At 40.2% G+C, this 23,056-nt stretch overlaps 1 protein-coding gene and 1 long non-coding RNA gene across 5 annotated transcripts in view; one reads left to right on the forward strand and one right to left on the reverse strand.

The window, feature by feature from the left end:
• The window catches only part of FGF13 (fibroblast growth factor 13), a 573,118-nt gene that overhangs the window by 475,709 nt on the left and 74,353 nt on the right, over window positions 1-23,056 (forward strand). For 3 of the 4 annotated variants that reach the window (XM_033201057.1, XM_033201056.1, XM_033201059.1), the window contains one exon: window positions 22,355-22,465. In XM_033201057.1, the coding sequence (XP_033056948.1) occupies window positions 22,355-22,465 (111 nt within the window). Of the gene's footprint in view, window positions 1-19,611; window positions 20,458-22,354; window positions 22,466-23,056 lie in introns of those variants that run through there. The other variant, XM_033201058.1, reaches the window with a different exon arrangement.
• On the reverse strand, window positions 14,732-19,184 carry LOC117077387. Its single transcript, XR_004434748.1, has 3 exons — window positions 19,149-19,184; window positions 16,510-16,595; window positions 14,732-15,427 (listed from the first exon to the last, which is right to left on the reverse strand). It is a non-coding gene; the product is annotated as an uncharacterized LOC117077387 (long non-coding RNA).

Raw genomic sequence — 23,056 nt, forward strand, 5'->3', positions numbered from 1 at the left:
TTTACTAGCATATATTAGACTTGTGCCTGAGTACCATTATCGCAAAAGTATGCGAACTCAATATAATGTAAATAAAATATCCACCAGTCACATAATATTCCAAAACTCTGTGCATATTTGACTAAGCAATAATTACACATATTGCCTGGTTAAACCCAGTCTCCAATTTGGATACCAGAGTTTGTTCTTGGTAAATTTTAAATGAAAATACTCTTTAAAGATTCAAGGGGCAATGGCTCAAGGGATGGAGTACTCAAGGAAGGGAGATACTCCCCAATTACATCTAGATGAGAGATGGCTTCCACTCTGAAACTTTGGATAACCAGGAGTTATAACCCACAGAGCCAAAACAAGAAAGTTGCAAAAATTGTATTACTTGGAGTGGAATATTATCAAATAAGCCATTCTATGATGGATTATGGTTCATAAAAGGCTTTGATCTAATATAAATGTATTATATTTTACTGCATGTAAGGATCCTCATCAGAGTATTAATTCATGCATTTTTCTTTAGTTTTTGCTAAGTTTGACTTTGGAAAGGATAATATAATATGAAAATACTGGATGAATAAAAGTCACTGTTAACATATAAGTTTTCCCATCTGTCTTCTTTTTCATATTTATTGTTACGACCTTTTGAACTTGGGAGACATTTTTTGCACACAATCAAAATAAGGGGTTACATGAAAGTAACGTCCAAAGATGAAAGCCTAAAATTGCAGAACGTATATGTTTTTCCATCTCTTTATTGTTCATGTTCACCATAATGCTTTGGGGAACATTCTTTATGGGCTATACTTTCAAACATCTAATTTAAAGACAAGAAAATATTAATCATTAGCCTAGTTCCATGTTTTTCCTAGGTAGATTTCCTTAGTAGAGTACAAAGAATGTATTAGCTTCACATTGATATCCTATGTATTTCTAGGGTAAATCTAGAACTCTTCTCCCATATAATTAAATAGGGTGAATTTGTTCCACAGTTATTTTCTCTATGCATCTCATTGTATTTCATCGTGTAGAAAGTAATGTGATTATGGGCTTTAGTCAGAATGTTATTTTGTTCACTTAAGATTCATTCTCAGGAAGGTTGAACAAATTTGAATTTCATATGATAGCTTTCTTTATGTGCTTCAGTAACTCTCTCCCTTTATATAAGAGAAAATCTTCCTGTTGAAGAGATCTACAGATCTCCCCGGTGCCTGTGGGGCCTGAACTAGCAGCAGGGGAGGCTTCAATGAAGGCTACTGCTTCCTGTGCCTCATTAACAGGGGTGCTATACATATTTCCCAGAGAGAATGTTGGTGTTGCAGTTACTAACCCTTCTAGATATTGATACCGAGTAAAATTTGCCTTATTTCCTAAAGCCTCTGAGTTTTTAAAAAAATGAATCTTACTCCTTTTCTTTATGTGATGTCGAGCAAGTTACTTAGTCTTTCTGAGCATCACTTTCCATATCAGAAAAAATTGAAATACACATAATACCTACTTTGAAGGATTATTGTAATGATTACAGATATGGTTTATAATGAGCTTGGTACTTGGTAGGCACTTACCAAATATGAGCTGTCATTATGGCAGCAAAGCAGAGTGTTAAAAGTAGGGACTCCAGATCCAGACTGTTTGTGACCAAATCCTGGTTCTGATATGTACTAGCTGCTGTTTGGCAAATTGCTTAACCTCCCTACCTCTCAGTTTTATCATCCAAAAGTTAGGAGTAATAACAGTACCTACCTCATCAGTAGGATTAGATTAACTAATACATGTGTAAGACCCGTGTTTGGTGCATAGAGTAAGTGCAATGTAAGTATTTGCTGTTATTCTTCTCCATTTCAGACAGCCCATACTACAGCAAGTTGAGGAGATGGAAGACCATCAGAGGTCTTAACTGAGTATCAGTCATCTCAGTTGGTCTACAGTAGATAAGAGATTATGACTTTTTGTCAAAATGTATGTGCAGATAAAGCTGTCTTTAATAGTATATGTATATCAACAAGAAGAATAACAAATGCAGCAATTACAATGTATTAAGTGTGTACTACAAGTGAAGCACATGCTAAACTCTTTACAAATATTAACCATTTAGTTCTCCCAGCTACCCTAGGAGGTAGACACTACAGTTATTTAAATTTCACAACAGAAAAAATTGAAGATCAGAGAGGTTAAATAGCATTCTAAAGTCACATATCTAGCGTGCTACTGGATTGAGATTCACAATTAAATTTCCCAGTTATAAGGCCCATGCTCTTAACCACTCTACCATATAGTCCACTGTCTTCTGCACTAAGTGGGAAGCTTACCCCAGGGCTTCAGGATTCCTGTGCTGCATGATTTTTTTTTTTTTCAGTTTCATGTAGCAACTGAAAACCCTCATAACTATTGTCTTGTTGATTAGTGGTGGACTAATTAAATTCAAAGAACTTTCATGTCCATAGGCCTTGGGGGTCATATAACTTAGATCTGTCATTTTATCGTGTGGAAGTAGATGCCCAGAGTATAGATGGAGCTTTCCTGAAGTTTAAGACTAGTTGGTAGGAAAACTGATACTCAAATCCCAGGATGTCTGTTTCCATCATTCCACCAAGCCTGTAGTTTGAAAAATGGCAATGACAACGCAACTTTTACACAACTCAATGCTGTTTCTAGTTATGTGCAAACCCATAACAAATGTTACCTTATTATAATGCGTAGCCCTTACTTTTGCAAATGCAAAGTCATGCTTTGTTCATTACCAATAATATAATATTTTTACAGGAGGGGGTGAGCGGGGAGGAACTTCAAGCTTCCTGAGTACCTAAAAGTAAATATCAGTACAAATACATGCCAAATACCGTTAGGAAAATATCCATTATATTATCAATACTCTTTGCCCTAAATGGCATTTCTCTACTGCAATCATGAACACCATCTGCAGCCAGCTTCCCCGAAGAAGTACAGACTTGAAATTCATAATGTCTGGTGCTGGCACCCTTAATACTGAAAAATCTTACCGTACTGCTTAGGAAGAACAAGTGTGCAGTTTCTGATTGAATGAGACATAAAGGAGCTGTTCTTGACCCATTTGGACTTCTCGTGCACTGGCTTTTAAATCCAGGGAGTTGTATCCCCTGGGTAAATGACCATATCATGGCCTTCAGTAGTCTTTACTTGTTGCTTTTCTATTAGCAGTGACGAAGGATGTGCATGCTTCTCCTATAGACCTGTTGGTGCAGTATTATGTATGTACTCAAGATGGTCCTCTTAACTCCAGAAATTATAAAGTTAGAGGGAAAAAAGAATGAGTAAAAAATAGGCCTTATTTTTACACACATCTTTGGAGCCCCATGGTACCACATTACTTATTTCCCCATAGTTCGAATTAAGTAGAAACTTTGTTCAGACCAGATGGTCTCTGAGGTGGTTTCCAGATCAAGGTAAGAAATGAAGCAAATCGTAAGTTGTAAAACATATTGAACCATAGCTCACAAAATAGATAAACTGAAGCCAACTATGATGTGCAAGACATACGAAACTCCAAATATTTTTAATAAACTTATAAAAATGTTTTGAAGAATTTTAGGTTTACAGAAAAGTTGCAAATATAGTACAGAGAATTCATATATACCCTTCATCTAGGTTTCCCTGAAGTTAACATACTATGGTACATCTGTCAAAACTAAGAAATCAACACTGGTACATTATTATCAACTAAACCCCTGACATTATTTGGATTTCCCTAGGTTTTCCACTGAGGCCCTTTTTCTGTTCCAGGATTCAATCCAGGATAGCACAGTGCATTTAGTCATTATGTCTCCTCAGTCTCCTCTGGTTTGTGAGAGTTTCTTTGCTTTTTATTGGTTTTTAGCTCAGACTGTTTTAATAGTAATTCCACATGGCTTATGCATCCTAAAGATAAGACCACTGACTATTCCAGCAATTTGCCTAGTTTACGAATTCCAACCTGCATTGTTAAGTACCATACTTAACAACTTCTGTCCTAAAATGAATTACCTTTGACTAACCCCAGCCTTGGAAACCCTGTAAATACTTTTTGCTAACTCCTCCTTTTTAACCTAGTAGTGAGACTCTGTCAAGGGAGACTTTCTCTTGCTTAGTGTGTTTCACATACCCGGCTTTGTATGATCAGCAGGTTTCTCTGGTAGTCTTTGTGTGAGGGCTTTGACAAAAGGGTCTATGATGATACTCTTCAATCATCTACTAAATGCAACGATCCCTTCCACAACATCTGATTGGTACTAGCACAGGTCTGTGTGATCCCATGGCCCCTCTGTGAACATTGCCAGTCACAAGACATTGATTACCTTTCAAGATAGTCCATGCTACCTATTTTTAGACAATCCCTATTGTTGGAAATGTCTTCATCAAAATGAACCCTAATCTATTTCCTTGCAGCTTCTCTTCATTTGTCCTATTTCTGTCTTCCAGAAAATCAAAATATGGGATGGAAAGTAAGCTCCGTGCACAGTTCCACTCAAGTGGTATGCAAGGAGTCGGACACAATTGGGTGGTCGTAGCTTTTTTCACATAGTGTCACTTGTTAGTTGTGTGAATTTGGGCTAATGACTCAACTTCTCTGGGTCTTAATTTTCTTACCTGATAAAAAACAAAACAAACAGAAAAACACCCTACCTCACAGGAGTGTTGTAAAAATGAAAGAAATAACACATATTGAAGCACCTACCACACTGACAAGCTCAGAGAATTCTCTTAATAAATGACAGTTACCTTTTGGTCAGATGATCACCTCCTGAGTACCCAAGATGAAATGTACCATTTATGTTATATTGCATTATTGTATTATTAGTTCTGCTTCACAGCAGTGAATTCCAACGTTCCCTTCTTGTTAACTAATTTCTTAAAAGGTTTAATTTTATTTTTCTGTTGACCTTTTTTTCCCCTCAAGATTTAATTAAGTTGTTACTGAACAGAATTGAAGTGTTAAATAACCTAAGACGATGGGTTTCTAGCATTCATGAATTCCATGCATTGAAACCGGTGAGATCAGTCATGGTAGTGGATGGGAGAGCTTGGCAGGGATTAGCAAATACTCCTGTTAATCAGCAGAATGTGCAAATTAGGCCCTGGCTCATGGCAGGCTTGATATAATCTCCATGGCAACCCCAGGGTTAGCTGTTTACATGTGAAGAAGTGATTTCAAAGCTGCAAAGGATGATAGAAATACTGCAATGACTATAAATAGGAAAAAACTGAGGAAAGGAGAAGTATTCCAACTTCTTAAAGAAATTCATACAACTTTCTGTAAATTTAGTAGTAGTTTTACCATCTCTGAGCCTCTACTACTGGAAAGTTAATTGACAGTGATATAAACAGAAAGAAAGTAAGAGGGAGTAGAAGAGGGTCTGAAATCATTCATAAAATATACAAAAAATTGTATACAATATACATTTTTTGTATATTTTATGACCTCTAACCAAATAACTATAAATCAGGATTATTCCATATCTGTGTGTAGCAGGACTATCTGAGTTAGTATCCTAGTTCCACCATTCATTAGCTGTGTGACCTTAGGCAAAATTTTTAATCTCATTGTATCTTTCCTCCTCACCTATAACGTAGAGCTAATAATAGTACCTACCTCTGAAAGTTGTTATGAGATTTGGATAAGTTAACATACGCAAAGTATTTGGAACAATGGTTGGCCCAGAGTAAATGCTTGTAAGAATGTTAGCTGCTATTATTATTATCACTGTTATTATTATTCCTGTTAGTGGGTCATAAGTCTTGGGTATAGACTACCTTTCTATTTTATACCCTGTAAAGAAACTACAGAGTGGGAAAGGTTATATTTTTCATTTTCTAATTTTGTTTGTGCTGGAAAAGAGACTTGGAAATGTCAGCACTAGAGAGGTTTTATAGATATTATCATTTTCATTTTCAGTACAACACTTAAGAAAATGATAGCTGTGATTCTAGTGGAAACATAGGATCCAAGTAAAGCCACTTTATTATTTAAACTCTCATCAAAATCCAGGAGCAGGTGGATATCTATAAAATGTGATGTGATCAAAATTGAATTAGTTTACCTCAGAAATAGAGCTACCTTTTAAAACATATATGTAGCTCTGAAAATTAAACCCAGGCCCCTGTCCTCTCATGGACCAATTTTCTCTGTGGTTTCAGCTCATTTCATCTTACTTGTGTCTGTTGGTTGATTAGGCTTCTAATCCAAGCAGGGTAATTGCCGTAATTCAAGTTTGGATTCAATTTTCAGTGCTTACATTTGATGGGAGATTATTCAAATAGATACTGGGCTGTTTGCTTTGTGAGGTCAAAATTGTTGCTACTTTTTTATTAATGCCAGCAAATCTCTTGCCAGTCACCACACAGTGGTTCAAAAGCTTTTGGAGGCAGCCTAATGGAGCTGAAAGGGAGTGAGACTAGGAGTTAGAAACCTTGGTTGGAAACCCTGCTGGCCTCCTCTTCTATCTGACTCTTGGTCGTTCACTCTGATGTTTCTTTATTTGTGTTTCAGTTTTATTTTCTTGTGCACCTTTTTGTAAGCCACTTCAATTCTTCTTTGGAATGAGTTAATGAATGATGAATTAATAATTGTTGTGTGCTGTTAAGCAAACCATGACCTCTTGGTGGGACACAATTGTCCGGTTTATAAAAAGACCCAGTTGAAACCTACTCTGCCTACTTCACCAGTTCTCATGCAGATTGAATAAGACATTGGTTGTGAAAGAGTTTCGTGAGACAGAGTATTGTATAATTGTATACTTGTAAAAGAGTATTTTAATATCAGAATATGGCTAAACTATGGACCAACATAATTACTAACCTGATTTAACTTTCCCTTTAACAAGAATCAAATAGTCCTCTGTTTATACTTTAATGCCTGAACATTGCTTCTGTTTGTTATTAAAACATGACCTAAGTCCTACATACTCTAACATTTATTGTACATGAACCTACTCATCAAAATGGACCTGTCTTGCATTTCATTGCTTCAGATGTCCCCTGTGCGGTTTCCAAAGGGAGAAAGAGAGAGTTAGCTAATTCATTTATTCATGAAACATAATTTATTGAGCCCCTACTCTGTCTAGATGTGGAGACCCAGAGATGAAGTCCTAATCCCTGCCTCAGTGAGCTCACTATTTAGTGGGAAAGACAGACAAGTAGAAAGAAAGTAATCTTATAGTTGTCATTAAATAGCCATATATAGGCTATGGAACAGAACATTTTTACATGGGAAATTTGAGGAAGGTGTCCCAGAAGAGGTAATATCTGAGATCAATCCTAAAGACTTTGCTAGGTAGGAGGGAATAGAATTTTCAAGGGTATAGCAGTTGGAGTGGCTAAAGGGTATGAGGAGGTTATTTTGAGAAAGGAAATACTTTGGTATGCCTGAAATACAGTGTGTCAGAGAGTGACAAAAAGTAAGTGTGACAAAGAAATCTGGGTCCCGATACTGGAAGGCTTGTGCATGATGAAGAGACACTGAATACCTGTTAGCAGGGCATAATGTGATCAGATATGTAGGTTAGAACTGTAGCAGTGAGCAGAGTAGTCTGATCACAGGCAAGACAAGAGGCAGAGGAATGCAGTTAGGAGACTATGATGAAATTCAGGAAAGAAATGAAACAAGAATAGATGAATGTCTTAACAATTGGAATTTAGAGGTGCTATGAAGAAGGTAGAACCGTAGTATTTGGTTACCCCTTGGATGTAGAGTGGGAGGAAAGGAAAGAGTTGAGGATAATGCCCAGGTTTCTGGTTTGGTTAAAATAGAAGATGTATCCAGAAAGGGGTGAGATAAAAGAAACACCATTAATCACTACATGGATAACAGAAGAGGAATCAGTATTGGGAGATAAGTTCAATTTTGGATTTGTTTCGTTTGAGGTCCTGAGGGTCAATTGGGTATAACTATCCTTATATGGAGCTCAGAACTGAGTAGATGAAAGCAGTGGAGACCATTGGAGTTGTCATAGTGTAAATGGTACTTCTCTCCTGCACTATTCATATGGCTGGGTCCATATCATATTTTAAGAGTCAGCAAAATGTTATCTCCTTTTAGAGGCCTTCTCTAACCTTCCAATTTCAGTTAGGTTCTTCTGCATTACTCTTGAATGACATTATATTTTTATAGCAGTAATCACAATTTATAACTAATTATATGTGTTGTTTATTATCTGACTCCTCATTACACTATAATTTTCATGTGGTCAAGATATCTGCTTTGATCACCACTGAATACCTACAACTCCGCCTGGCACATAGTAGATGCTCAAAGAACATTTGTAGGATGGATGAATAAAGTCACTAGAGCAAATACCTAGAAAGAAAAGACTGAAGGAAAAAATTAGAGGGTATAGGACAGAATCCTAAAGCACTCACGGTTAATAAGAGGAAAGGGGAACCAGAAAATGAGACAAAGTAGGAGCAGTCAAATACAGATATGAGGAAAACTAGGAGAGCATAATGTTGGACAAGCCAAGGGGAGAAGGTTCATGTGTTACAAAGAGAATGGTCAACAGCATCAAACACTGCTGAAAGTTGTATAAAGTAATGACAGAGAACAAGGCATTGGATATGACAATAAGAAGGTTACTGATCACTTTAGTAACAGTAGTTTTAGTGATATGGTGAAAGTAAAGAATGAATGAGGACTTATAGTCAATATGTTGAATATATTGCTTGCCACTACCTGTTCTACAAAAACACAGAAATAGTAAAATATTACCGTAAGTCTTTGACAATATGCAAGAGAATTCAAAAGCAAAAAAAGGAAACTCTGTAGGTGATAGAAATTAAGAAACAATTCAAAGCCAAAGCAAAGTACAGCAGTTGAAGTTAAATGGCCATCAAGTGTAGCAGAAGTGGGTATATACCCTGGGACTTAAGTTGAAGCCACAGCCCTGATACAGAGCCCTGAATTTACTGCACAACCCCAGGAGCCAATGAGTCCAATTCAGTTCATGACAAATCAGGGTCCAAGGCCTGGGGACACAGAATGTAAGTGGGGTTTCCATTCTGGGCTGAGAATATAAGATATTGGAACCCACATCTGAACTCATACTATCAATCTGTACTGGGAAATTAAAATAAAAACTGATCTGTTAATCAGTGAAACCCATAGAGTGCTGGCAGAGAAAAACACAAAACTATTGAGGTAGATAACTCTACTATCCAGGGTTCATGTGGTATTTTACAGAGAACAACTCTCCTGTTGAATGTAAGCACACAGTCGAATTTACAGAGCAAGAAGAGGAATAAAACACCATGGAAGAGTCAGCAGTGACAGTAACCAGAGTAATTCAGACTCCAGAAATAAGGCAATATGAAAGAGGCTTTAACGTACGTGCATAAGAGTCATCAAAATGTTCAGTAAGATAAAGGAATACAATTCATAAGATATGATCAGAACATCATGAAAAAATAGCAGACATATTATCAAACACCAAACAAAATGTAAATATGTATATGTATTTAATATATGTGTATATATAATATATATAACATTTGTGTATGTATGTAATTTTATGTCATTCATAAAATATTATTGTATAATATATAATATAGTATTTCTATCAATGAAATAAAAACAAAATCAACAGATAAATCCAGCTAAAGAGGGAGCAGTGAAGCACCCAGATTTTGCAAAGAAGACAGAGATGGAACTAGGAAAGAGAAGTAAGGAATCATGAGGGAGAGACTAAATAAAATGAAGATTTTATCCATCATTTCTGCGTTTTGTGGAAGAATAGTAGGATGCACCTAACAGAAATTTCAGTAGAACGATAGAGATTTAAAGAGAGGCATTAAGTAAAGAGTTGATAGCTAAATTTCCAGAATTGAAGCACAGCAATACAGAAACTGATTAAGCACAATTGAAGAGGAATACAGTGAGCAGGGAAATTTTCAATATGTTTTCAATATATTCAAATACCAACCAAATCCTAGTTGTTTCTCTCCTGTAGGAATATTGAAATCTATATAGATGAATTACTGGCATGACCTGGCTTGGACAACCTTTTCACACAATCTTTAATTTGTTAGCTTAAAGTTTTATCATCATAAAATTATTTATTGACTGCCCAAGTGAAAAATGTCTGGTCTCCAACTTCACTCCAGTTATATCAGGAGAATGGCTGACTTACACGTGGCATACATGCCAATGTAATTTTCATTTTTATTGGCATCTTTCTAAACGGATTACTTCTACTGGTGCCAGTCAGAAATCAGTAACAACTGTATACTTGGACATCAATGTTGACAATATGTGCTGAATGCGATCAGCAGGAAAAAGAAGACAATCTTTTATAAGCAAGGAATAAAAACTTACAAATGTTCATCAGAATATCCACATGGCACAGTCGATTTCTCCCAATCCCCAATGGTTGATGTTCAAAGCGTAGGGATATAAAAATCTAAAGGTTTTGCAAGTTCTTTAAGCTGAGGGAAAGTAATATGGCCTAGTAAAAAGAATACAGTACCAGGAGTCAGTCGAAATCCAGGTTTGAAGTCTGGCTTTACCTAATTTCGTTCCCCAACTTCTGAGCTTCTTCCCATCCTCCCACATTCATCTTCAGTGACAGGTTTTGTTTTCTGAAGCTGGACTCAATCCTGCCTTCCTGCCCTCCTGCCCACGGAGTTAGCTGTGCCCTCTTTGGGCTCTGAAAACACTGGATATTTAGTATCATTCTTAAGGTGCTTGTCACACTTCTGTTTTAGTGAACTCTTGACTTCTCTTTCTCCTCCACTTGAGGCCAGGGACAGTCCCTGGAGAGGCAGTAGAGTCGTTTTTTAAAACATGAGATATAAAGTCAGTATGCATGGATTCAAATTCTGACTCCACCACTCCCTACACTAATGAATGCATTATCTTTTCTTCATCTCAGCTTGTTAATCTGTAAAATGGGGATAAGTCCATAAGGTTATTTTAAGTATTAAAAGAGTAAACAAAGATAACGTACAATAAGTCCTCGCTTAAATGTCATAAATAGGTTCTTAGAAACTGCAACTTTAAGTGAAATGACACACAGCAGGTCTTCAAATAATGTCATTTCCTTCAATATTGTTTCCTCATAATGTTGACGAGAAAAAATTTTGGTTTCATTATGACATTTCGCTTAAAATTGCAGTTTTCAAGAACATATCAATGCCACTAAGTAATGATTTATTGTACTTTGAATAGTGCCTGGAGTAGAGTTGGTGCTCAATACATTAGAGCTATTAGTATTTTTGTATCCTTCAGGTCTTAGCTCAGTACTTGGCAAATAGTTCTCAGTAAATTTTGAATGAATAAATTAATGAATGAACAAATGAACAAATGGCCCAAGCCAAATGTATTTAACTTCTCTTGCCTCAGATCTCTTCTCTAAAATGAAATCTTTAGGTGAGCATCAAGGTTCCTGTTAGGAAATCAGTCTCTAAAATTGCTTGAGGCCTTCAGTGGTTGCAAGAAAACTTACTAAATAAGTTCAGTCAGTTGACTGTACTTTTAACTGTTTGTCAGAAGGGAAAAGATAGAGCAAATTAGCTAGAATAGATATTGGAGAAACTCCTAATTACAAAAGGATAGTCATGGGCTTCCTAGTATGGAAGTGAATACACTGTGTATAACATTTTTCTCTCTTTTGGCTGAACTCAAGCTTCCTGTAGCTAAAAACAGATGGCACAAAAAAGCTTACAGTGTGGAAAGCCAGTTTTTCCTATATGAAAAGAACTGAGTGTTTGGAGTGCTTTAACTTCTTGTCTCTGCTAAGTAGTGATGGAGAGAAAGGCCGGCAAGTGTCCTTTGGGTCTCATAGCATTCCAAAGTCCCAGATTACCTGAGTCAAAACAGGTTCCAGTGTCTAACTATTTCTTGGGCTAGGAAACATAGAATAACATTAAGTAGTGATTTATAGTCCTATAATTTTCATGAGAAAGTTAGCAATGTTTTCTTTAAATATTGCTGTAAGAAGTTATTGAGTGTTATGAACTGTGCTTATAACTAGAAATAGATCATATGTATTATTTTTATTTCATAATTCAGTTTTGTTAAAGAAAAAACTGATTAGAAAATCATGCTATATTCATCTTGTTCAGTCCCCCAAGCAAAAAGATAGTCACATCCAGGCACCACTGTTGAGCAACCCAAATTCCAGACCCACTGCCAACGAGGAAAGAAGTGGTATTTAAAGGTCTGGCCTTGTACACATAAATTGTACTTTTTGGCTAAGGATCCTTAGTTTAAATACTTGCACTTCCACTTATGTACTAGCCAGGAAACCATAATCATATCACTTAGCCTTTCTAGGCTTCGCTTTCCTCACCTTTGCAACAGCAATAATGATAATACGTACCTTACATGTTGTTGAAAGGATTAAAGGGAATAAGGTTATAGCACTTAACAAGTTGCTTGTCCAATTATAACCATAGTATTTATTGAGTGTTATCACCATTTCCAACCCCAGTTTTGGGAAGAACAAATCTAAAGCAGAGGGGAGAGCTTAAAAATCATCTAGGGCATCTGCACAACTCTTTCATCTAGGGCATCTGCACAACTATTTCATCTTCATTTAAGATTTCATCTTAAATCTGCACAACTTGTCTTTCATCTCCTCGGAATATGGAGGATAGTATTTTCTCTGAATATACCAGGTTCTTCTGCCCAAATCTTGGTCAGTGTCTGAAAAGAGTTGTGTTAAGACTCTTAATCCTGAGGGAACACTAAAGTATTTTCCCATTACCTCTGTGTTGCTTTAAGAAATATAAATTCTTGATAGGAAATTGGGGTAAAACAGTGCCATTGGCAAGTAGGAAATCCACCAGTGTTCCTTAATGCTGGTTGTGAATCTTGCCTCCATATGCTAAATAGTGACAGACACTAGATCATTTGCCCACACTGCATTCCTCTCCTCAAATCCTGAGTTTAGGTCACCTTCCAGTAACTTTATTTCCTGAATTGGCTTAATCCAGAAAAATTAGGTTGTCTGTTTTTGCCTCAAATCCTCCATCATTTTTTCCCCTAGCTTTTCATTTAGATTACCTAGTTCACTGGGCAAGAAATGAACCCAGTGTTACAGATACTTTGCCTCTGATTCTTGTACATTTTTAGGCCGCCATAAATGTCTCACCAGAGAAACACCTCATTTATGTTTGTTAGCCATCATTTAGTTCATAAAATAGAAATTGTTCCTTCAAGATCTTCAAATATTATTGAGTAAAACAGAATCAAATTCACTTAGAGAACCTGATGCTTTTCTTGGCTCTAGACACTCTGTCACCACTGAAGCAACCCATTTGATTAATAATACATTTATTGTGTCTACAAAGTGTTATCTGCAAGTTGGATGAGAGAAACTTTAGGAAATGAATGTGACTGCCTTGATCCACATGCTCCAGGTTCATCCAGTATGATCTTCCAAAGGCAAAAGCACTAACAATCAGCTTTGTGCTTTGGTTCACACCTGTAATTTCCAGCACTTTGGGAGGCCAAGGTGGGAGGATCACCTGAAGCCAGCAGATAGATAGAGACAAGCCTGGGCAACAAAGAAAGACCTTAGCCTTAGAAAGAAAAGTAGTTAAATGTGGTGGCATGTGCCCATAGTTGCAGCTACTTGGGGACTCAGGTGGGACATGGCTTGAGCCCAGGAGTTAGAAGTTACAGTGAGCTGATCATGCCACTGCACTCCTGACTGGGTGACAGAGAGACCAGGTCTCAAAAAAACAAAACAAACAAACGAAAACAACAACAAAAGCACTAGCAATCCCCATGTCCTGTCAGAGGGAACCTTTGCCTTCTCATAATGGTGTTACTGCCCCTTTCCACTTGCCCTGTGATTACTTCTTGGTGGCAGGTCATGGTTATACAATTAGTAGTGTAGTTTTTATGACAGAATGATAGCCTTAATGAAAATCAACCCACACACCCACCTAGATAGAAAAGGTTTTTATTGTATTCATAAAAGCTTTTATAGAAGAAAAATCAGCAATCAATTATAGTATTTAACAACCCTCTCTGAAAAGAATGTTTTCCTTGTACCAAACTTAAATCCCCACATATTAAAGCTTAAGCTCATTTCCTTGTGTTCTCTCCTCAAGATTAAGAGAGAAACCTCCGCCCCAGAAAGCTGCTATTTCTCTCCAGGTTTTCTTGATTAAATGGCAAGCAGGTAATCAGAGGCCTTGAACTCTCGATGTTGCAGCTGCCATGGCTAATTAAATGGTGAAGTGCTGAATTCACGGACATGATTAATACCATCAGGGCGTTTTATGGCTTTAATGTTCATAAATTATGACTGAACAATGAAATTTTTATGTGGGTGATAGGATTTTTCTTCTTAAGGATCAGAATTAGTCAGTGTTTTCTCAATTGATTTTAAATATAAATCAAAGGTAGCTTCAGTAAATTCTATAGCTTAAGTATTTAGAGAAAGATCTCAGAGACAGGACATAATGAAGACCAAGCCACCATCCTAGTGTGATGCAAGCCTAAGGTCTTGTGGATTTTCATTCTAAATGCAATTCAGAGGGCCAATCAGTTTCTAAAAGGATGGTTCTGGAGACCTTTGTTTCTGAAGTATTAACTCCCGTAAATGATCTCATCTTTGCCAGCTAATATATGTGTCAGGGCATGTAACAGAATATAGTAGTCACTCTTTCTTTACCTGGAATTCTAGTGTGACACTAACAAGAGTTCCTTAAACTGCATTTTTCTTCCTGGAGTTAAGTGTCAAGAGTCTATTTCTTTTCTTCCTTTCTTTTTTCTTTATTTTATTTTATTTTAGAGGCAGGGTCTTACTCTGTCACCCAGGCTGAAATGCAGTGGCAGGATCATAGCTTGTTGCAGCCTGGAACTCCTGGGCTCAAGGGATCCTTCTGCCTAAGCCTCTCAAAATGCTGGGATTACAGGTGTGAGCCCCTGTGCCTGACTGGCTGAAAAGAGCCTATTCTGTTAGCTTTTCTCTAATCTCCTCATTTGTATTTCTATCCAGTTGTTTCTCTGAGCCTTTGTAGATAGACCACAAAAGGTGGTACATGGCTGCCTCATCTCATAACTACTCCCTCTGCTGCCTTACTTAGTGAATGGGGAGATCCCAGTGTTACTCGACCTTGGTGCATTTGAATCTGCCAACGTTTCCTTTCTTTGAGCTCATCATCAGTCCTTGACCTGGTAACTTGCCACTCAGATATTTTGGTGAACTGTTAGTGTAGAAGGAGAACAAACTGGCAAGTGATTCTGAGTGAGCTTATCTTCACATAAGAAGGGTGTTTGAAACCTCTCATTTTCAGAATTTCAGAAAGACAGTCAATACCTTTCTGCTCAGAATGGACTGAGGCTGCTCCCGATTAGGCTGTCTGAGTTCTCTCACTTTTACTCATCACAAGTCACATCTGTTTGGGTTTCTGTCTCTCTCCTGGAGATGCCTCTTGAGAGCAGGTCCCCTCAGCTTCCTTACAGCTCCTCTGAGGTCTGCCAAAAGAGATTGGCAGAGAACGATCAGCATTCTATGCCCAGATAAGTCACATACCTCTCTCTGAAAAGAATGCTAAAACCTAGTTCTCAAGTGAACCCACGAGGAGTGGAATCAAAGGGACTTTTGCATTTTTCCTTGGAATCCAATTTAGAATTTATGTTCTCATGGGGTGGGAAGAGAACAGAGAGATGGGAAGTATGAAGAGGGGAAGATAGAGAAGTAGGACCAGGAACATATGGGAAAAATAATCAGAGGCTCCCAGAGCCAAAAGGACTTTAAGGAACATATCATCTGGAGGTTTCCAAACATTTTGTTTTTAGTACCAGAATCTTTTCATTTTTATTTTTTACATAAGAAATCATACAATGCGCTCCGCTATATAAAACAGATGAAAAGAGAAATAGAAATAAACAGTTGAATGAAAAGAGTTAAAATAGATGAAATCTACTGTTGAAACATTGGCGAGGGAACTTTTATTACTTTTCATTACTTTTAGAGTGCTGAAGAATACAAAGTGAAAACTGCCAATCTTGTCTAAGCATTACTTTAAAGATGGGAAAACTGAGGTCTGTAATATGGAGAAATTACATACTCAAGGTCACACAGCCAATTAGTGGCAGAGATAGGATTAAAACATATGTTTCCAGCCTGCCAGGCTATAGAACTCTTTAGGAGTTGAGTTAGAAAAAGAAGCTAAGAATGCTTTCTTTCTGAATATGGTCAAACAAAGAGGTTGGTGGACAATGCAATGGGAGAGAGGACACCTGGGAGAAACAAAGGAGAAGAGACCCTACATTAGAATAGAGCACAGAAGAGTTTGAACCACCAGGGATAAGCAGAGATAATTGAAATTTACAAATATGAAGGAGATCCAGGAAGTTCCATAGCAAAGGCACAATGTGAACTGCTAGGAACAAATCAAAACAGGAGAAAAAGGGATTTGTAAATAGGTGTCAAAAGAGAATTCTTTATTACTTCCCCTACACAAATGTCATACTATTGGCCCAGGAAGGCAGTGGGACAGCAAAGAAAAGCAAAATATGCTTCTCTAGGATTGGCTGCAATTCTTTCATTATACTTTCTCAAGATACATGTGACTTTGGCATAGTTTCCTGTTGGAGATTTGGAAGTAATATTCACATTCGTCTCTGAAATTGTAAGCACCTGGGAAATAGACATGAGAGTTAGGAAAACACGAACATACCTGCTTTTGTGTGTGTGTGTGTGTGTGTGTGTGTGTGTGTGTGTGGTGGAGTTTCACTCTTGTCGTCCAGGCTGGAGTGTGGTGGCCTTATCTCGGCTCACTGCAACCTCTGGCTCCTGAGAAGCTGGGACTACAGGCAAGCGCCATCATGCCTGGCTAGTTTTATATTTTTAGTAGAGACAGGCTTTCCCCCATGTTGGCCAGGCCAGTCTCAAACTCCTGACCTCAGGTGATGTGCTCACCTCAGCCTCCCAAAATTCTGGGATAACAGGCGTGAGCCACTACGCCTGGCCAATATCTGTATTATGAATGGTTAAGTTCATTGAGCAATATGATTTGGACCCAATTTCAAAATGGTTTTCTTTCACTTTCTGCCCCAGATTGAATTTACCCTCTGGTCACAGACCTTTGTGAGTTCTCTTAGTAGAAGAGAGAGGAGAATGAATGAGGTCTGTAGGCAGACAGATCACAGAGAGATGCCCCCTTCTCAAGTCTCATTGATAATGTGCCATGTATTTTCCTGTTCATGAAGACAGCAGATTCAAGGGGGGCAGGGTATAAAAAGACAGAAATACCTTTGGTGGGTTGGCAGGAACATGTATGTGATGGAGGGAGAGTCTGTTTCCCCCCTCCCCCATACTCTTCATTTTTCAATATTATACAATTTAATCAGGGAGAGAAGGATTAGAGCAATGAAAGACATCTACAAACATGTGTAGCATCACCTGGTTATCAGCTTTGGCCCAGGGGTTCCATGAGCTCATGTGGAGTAGACAGGAGTTAGAACCAAAAGGATGTATTTACAGTTTGTGTTTGCAAATTTGTAATAAATGCCCCCGCCATTCTTATTATATATTCCTGAAGTCTTCTCGGAGTCTGTTTACCTCTAATATGTACCACAGAGGGGCCACATCAATAATTCTACAGGCATCCTGAAAATACCTTATGAATGGTGTTGGCAGAAGCAACAGTGAGGGCTATCTGAGAGGAGAAGTGGAGGAAAAAGGGTGTGGGAAAGCCCTTATGATTTTCTCAATCCATCTCTCCTTCTAAGGTCTATCCCCTTCCTGAATCAGAACTTCATCCTTCTTTAGCTTTTGCATGCCTGATCTGGGTCAGGATCCCAACACAGAAATGAGAGTAGGAACAAAAGGCCCTTGGGGTTGGTGCTCAGCAAAAGGTAAAGACATGAAGAGAATAGCAGAGAACTTGTACCTGTTCATCACCCACCCCAAATATTTGGGCCCGATCAAAGCTTCTCCTGACCCCTCTTTATGTAAGACATTTCCCTTCATGGTATCTGGAATTTAAACAACAATCACATACATTTTGAACTAGGAAGTAGCCTCCTACTCTTCAGAATCAGTATCAACCAGTCATTCAGCAGGGCTTTATTTTTCCCCATGAATCGAAATGTAAAGAAGTGGATACTTGAATAGACTTGAGGTGTTCAAACTCTCGTCTACCCTGTCCTCCCTTTTCCTTGGGAAAGCCAAAGCACAAAACAGTAGGTGGCAAATGTCAGACCCTTTGGCATCATTCTCCTGTAACGATCAGTCTCAGCCCACTGCAACCTTTACCCCAGTCTACCTTGCAGACACACAGTGGTGTTTCTGATGGAGCAAGAGACATTTCAAGATTGGGGAGAAGTGGAAGGAGGGGTAGCAACAGCTTCCTCTGTGAAGCAATGGAATGTACAGAACGGTCCAGTGATTCAGCTCTTATGTTCTAGGAAGCCTGAAAGCATTTCAGCGTTGCTGAGTCCGAGCCTGTTTGTTGGACGGTCAGGCAGGGAAAAAAGGGCTAGAGTCTGAAGATAAGCTGAGCATCTGCTTTTGCATCTACATTAGTTCTGAGAAGAGGTGATGGGGGTGCCATGCAGGAGTTCAGTAAAGACGGTGTAGAGCTGCCAGGTAGTAGAGCTGCTCTATTTTGCTTCCTGTTTGACCTCAGAAATCAAGTAAAATAGTCAAATAATTGTGTCTGTTTGAAGGTAGGGATGTAGATAGGCCATTTCTCTTCGCTGCATTTCTGGCCTCAAAACCTCTTCTTTCTTTTCCTCCAGAATAAAATATAACGCAGGGAGAGGACAGAACTTGTTAATAGAGTGACGCCAGCGAAGAGCCAGACTGGTTCCTGAATTGGAGGGAGGGAGTCTGCCTGATTTTGGAGGAGCAGAAAAAACTAAGTTAGGAGATTAGAGATGGGCCACGGCTTAAATAGAGGGGTTCGACTCTGCATTTCCCAGACACGTAGTGCTCATGCTACACGACCCAAGCTCTCTGCTTGAATCCCAAATCTGAGCGGACAGATAAGGGGGCGTAGAGGAAAAACAGGTTTTGGACTCTACAAATTGGCTTGAAATGAAAAGTCAGCAAAAACCACTGGGTGGCAGCGTGGTGTGCGGGCGCAGCTCTGCAGTGCCTGCTTCTGCTGCTGCCGCTGGGGCTGAACCCGTCTGGGGACTCTGGCCTCCTCTCCTGAATGGCTACAAGTGTCGCCAAGCAAAATACCTCCGCGCGGGTGTGTGAAGGTTCTCCGGGTTGTTGGTGCGTCCAAGCCTGAGGCAGGGATCTGGCGAACTTCTGAGGGGCTCCAGCCCGAGCACAATCTGGTCAGCTCAAACACTAAGGAAACACCCCCACCACGCCATCCCCCAATGCCAAGCAAACCCACGCTCCGTCAGCCCAACTACCTCATCCCGGTTCCTCCTCCATCACTGTTTCCTCCCGAAGCTCCTTTCGGGAAAAGGAGGGGAGAAGGATTTGGACGATGGGGCAGTGCGGAAGCCCCTACAGGTGTTAGCCGGCACGGCCTGCCGGGGACTTGGGGGGTGGGGGTGGGAGAGGCGGCCTGCGGCTCCGAGCCCACGGGCTCAGCTCCGGGAGGGAGGGGCCGCCGCGGGAGGGGGCTGCAAGGAGGCTGTCGCGCTGTTCTGGAGGGTGCCTGCGGCGGCTGAATTCCCGTGCTGCGACTGTGCCGCGCCCAGAGCAGCAGCAACAGCGAAGATGCGAGGCCATTACCTGTTTGATCCCTGTCGGAAAGCTGGCACGGGCCAACTTTTCCCGATTATCACGCCGAGAAGTTGCAAGGACTAGTGGAAGACTCGGAGGGGCCAGGGCGAGGGCGCGCTCCCCCGCGCGCTGCCTCCTCCCTCCTCCCTCCGGCCGCCCGGGCTCCCGGCCTGTCTCCCGCCCGCGCTCACTCCCTCCGCCCGCCTCCCTTCTCTGGCCCCCTCCGCGCGGCACAGGGCGGGGGGTGCCGCGAAACTCCGACCCGAGCCACTTGGACTTGCACAGTGTCCTCGGGGCGTAGGGGCCGACCGCACGCAGTCGCGCAGCGCTGCCTCCGCCTGCCAGTCTCGCCCGCGATCCCGGCCCGGGGCTGTGGCGTCGACTCCGACCCAGGCAGCCAGCAGCCCGCGCGGGAGCCGGACCGCCGCCGGAGGAGCTCGGACGGCATGCTGAGCCCCCTCCTTGGCTGAAGCCCGAGTGCGGAGAAGCCCGGGCAAACGCCGGCTAAGGAGACTAAAGCGGCGAAGTCGCGAGACAGCGGACGAGCAGCGGAGGAGAAGGAGGAGGAGGTGAACCCACAGAGGGGCCGCAAAAGAAGCGGTGGTGGTGGGCGTCGTGGCCATGGCGGCGGCTATCGCCAGCTCGCTCATCCGTCAGAAGAGGCAAGCCCGCGAGCGCGAGAAATCCAACGCCTGCAAGTGTGTCAGCAGCCCCAGCAAAGGCAAGACCAGCTGCGACAAAAACAAGTTAAATGTCTTTTCCCGGGTCAAACTCTTCGGCTCCAAGAAGAGACGCAGAAGAAGACCAGGTCGGAAAGGGTTTTTGCTTTCTTTTCCCCATACTTTACGAGTGAGGTGGGGGCGGTGGGGAGCAGGTATGTAGCGTAGGTGAGTTTGTCGGTGGCCCATCTTGTGCAGAAGAGGCCACCTAGCCTGTGTGCGTGCGTGGGAAGACGATGGCTTTCTTGCCTCGGTAACAGTAACACGCTTGCTGCATTGCAACTGCCCTGGGACAGGCGCAGAGCCTGGGGGCATACTCTGCCCTGGGAGGCTTGCCCTCAGCTTCGGACATGTCACATATGTGCATGCCCGGTGGGCTGTGGGCAGGCGTGACCCAGACATGGCTATGATGTGTGTGGCGTGGAAATTGCAGGCGCAGAGCTGGGCAGACACCATCCTCCCGCCCCAGGAGAGCCTGGGGAATCCCTCTCTTACCTTTATCTCTGCCTGTCAGACCCTTCCCCTCCAGCTTCCACCTCCAAGGGATGTGGGCTTCTGCTGTCTAGGCATTGCGTTTCTTTGATTACTTTTAAGCTTTTGGGGACAGACTTGACTTGTGGTGCAGCTTCGAAATGTTTGCTGGGGCGGGGGGAGGGGGGATTTCTAGAACCTTGCTGCAAAGAGCTTAGAGATTTGGTTAGACTAGTATAATTGGTTACATGCTACTAAAATGCGGTGTCGAAGAGGGAATTTAAACTCATAGCCAGATTGTGGGTGCTTTTGAACGTTTTCGGTGGTACGAGTAGCGCGATATTCCAGCGACTGGAAATTCAGCTCTAGGTGTCAGGTTGCGTCAAGGTAGACCTTCAAGCGAGCATGCAGTTTATTTGCCATTCTCAACCAAATGAATCTTTTACACTCTTTTCTACCTTTTACTAGATAATGTTACAAAAAAAAAAAAAAAAAAGACTCACCGATCTGTTATTTCTCCATTTATGTGTGCTACACACCCTGGCGTGGAAAAGCAGACATAACGTTTTCTGTTTGCACAAAGTTTTTAATGCATTAACTGTAAATTAAGCATGTTTCAAAAAAGGCTTAAGTGGTTGCAAAGAATGATTATGTGGCTCGAATAATCACATAAATATTATTTCAGCGCAGGTGTCTGTATTCAGTAAAAGAAAATTTGGATAACATGGCTGTTGCTGGTAATTAGACACTTGATTAATCTATGGTTATTCATAATTGAAAATAATTTTAATTAAGAATTCATATTTTTGATAATCACACTTCTGATATGAAATTTGAAAAATGAGTGTGCACTGATGTTTTCCTTCCCACCAACAAAAACGCTGCTCTTTTCACACACATTTTCACTCATGGTAATTAATATGACAAGATGTGTTCATGGGTTGTTGTATCTCCCTCCTCCCTTTTTTGGTATAAAAGGCTCAGTTTTCCAAATACAGTTTCCTTAATGGGGTTCCAGGTTGTTTATGCATTTTCTACCTTCTTAGAATAAAGGAGATTATTTATTCAAATTGTGGTCCTTCTGAAGGAAATCTTTGCTAGTGGGTTTTTGGTCCTTGGTTGGTTGGCAAACAACTTGAAATTATCTTTGTATTTCTCCTTTTTCTTTCACATGAAAAGTAGCACAATTTCAAAAGGCATAAGAGCCATTTGCCATCCCATTACAAATACTCAATGAGATAGAGTTCCACTCTATAAACCAAAGGACAGGTTATCAGAAACCATAGACACTTTCAGAAGCTTTACCAATGTTTCCAGGTAGAAATAAAATGTTTCTTTAGTTTGGAAATGTATTCTGAAACTCGGAGTTTGTTTTCTTTCTTCCAGACACTTTAAAAGTGTAGTTTGACTTATTCTATTAAGATTTGTAACTGAAATTAGAAATTGAAATTCCGAGTCTTTTCAACTACATAGGCACAATGTATCGATTGATCCAAACCATTGTTCTCTTTGCAGAGCCTCAGCTTAAGGGTATAGTTACCAAGCTATACAGCCGACAAGGCTACCACTTGCAGCTGCAGGCGGATGGAACCATTGATGGCACCAAAGATGAGGACAGCACTTACAGTAAGTGACCGCGAAATAATAGTATATGCCAGTATGTTGTTAACATTCTGTTCTTTTTATTTATTTTAAAAATAAATACGCTTTCCTAAATCCTGAATTGAATGCAAAAATATAATCACACTACATAATCCTGTTTACACAGGTTAACCTAAAGGAAGTTGAATATGAGTCTATCTAAGATAGTAAACTAGGGCAAATAATGTTGACACCATCTGAAGAATAATCCAAATGTCATCTCCATGGAAATCTAGATAGATTTATGGCTATCCTTTGGGTTTTATTACTTTTTTTCCCGCAGAAAGTTACTCACCCACACACTGATCCAGAAATAGCATGTTATCTCTACTCTTAAGAACCGGTCTTAACCCAAGAGAGAGGAGTAGTTTCATACCACGAAATTCATCATTACAAGCTTTCACTTCTGCTGCCTGCTCCACACACACACTGATAACTCTGAGACTAGTGGAATTTAAACATTGAGATACCTCCACAGGTGGGTAAAGGGATTTCTTTTAGTTCTTTCTTTTTAACCATGGTTTAAGACCAAATTGGAGACTATAATGGTGGGCCTAAAATAGAAACACATAAAAA

Source organism: Trachypithecus francoisi, unplaced genomic scaffold (genome assembly GCF_009764315.1).
Source record: "Trachypithecus francoisi isolate TF-2019V2 unplaced genomic scaffold, Tfra_2.0 Lachesis_group6, whole genome shotgun sequence".
Taxonomy (NCBI): Eukaryota; Metazoa; Chordata; class Mammalia; order Primates; family Cercopithecidae; genus Trachypithecus; species Trachypithecus francoisi.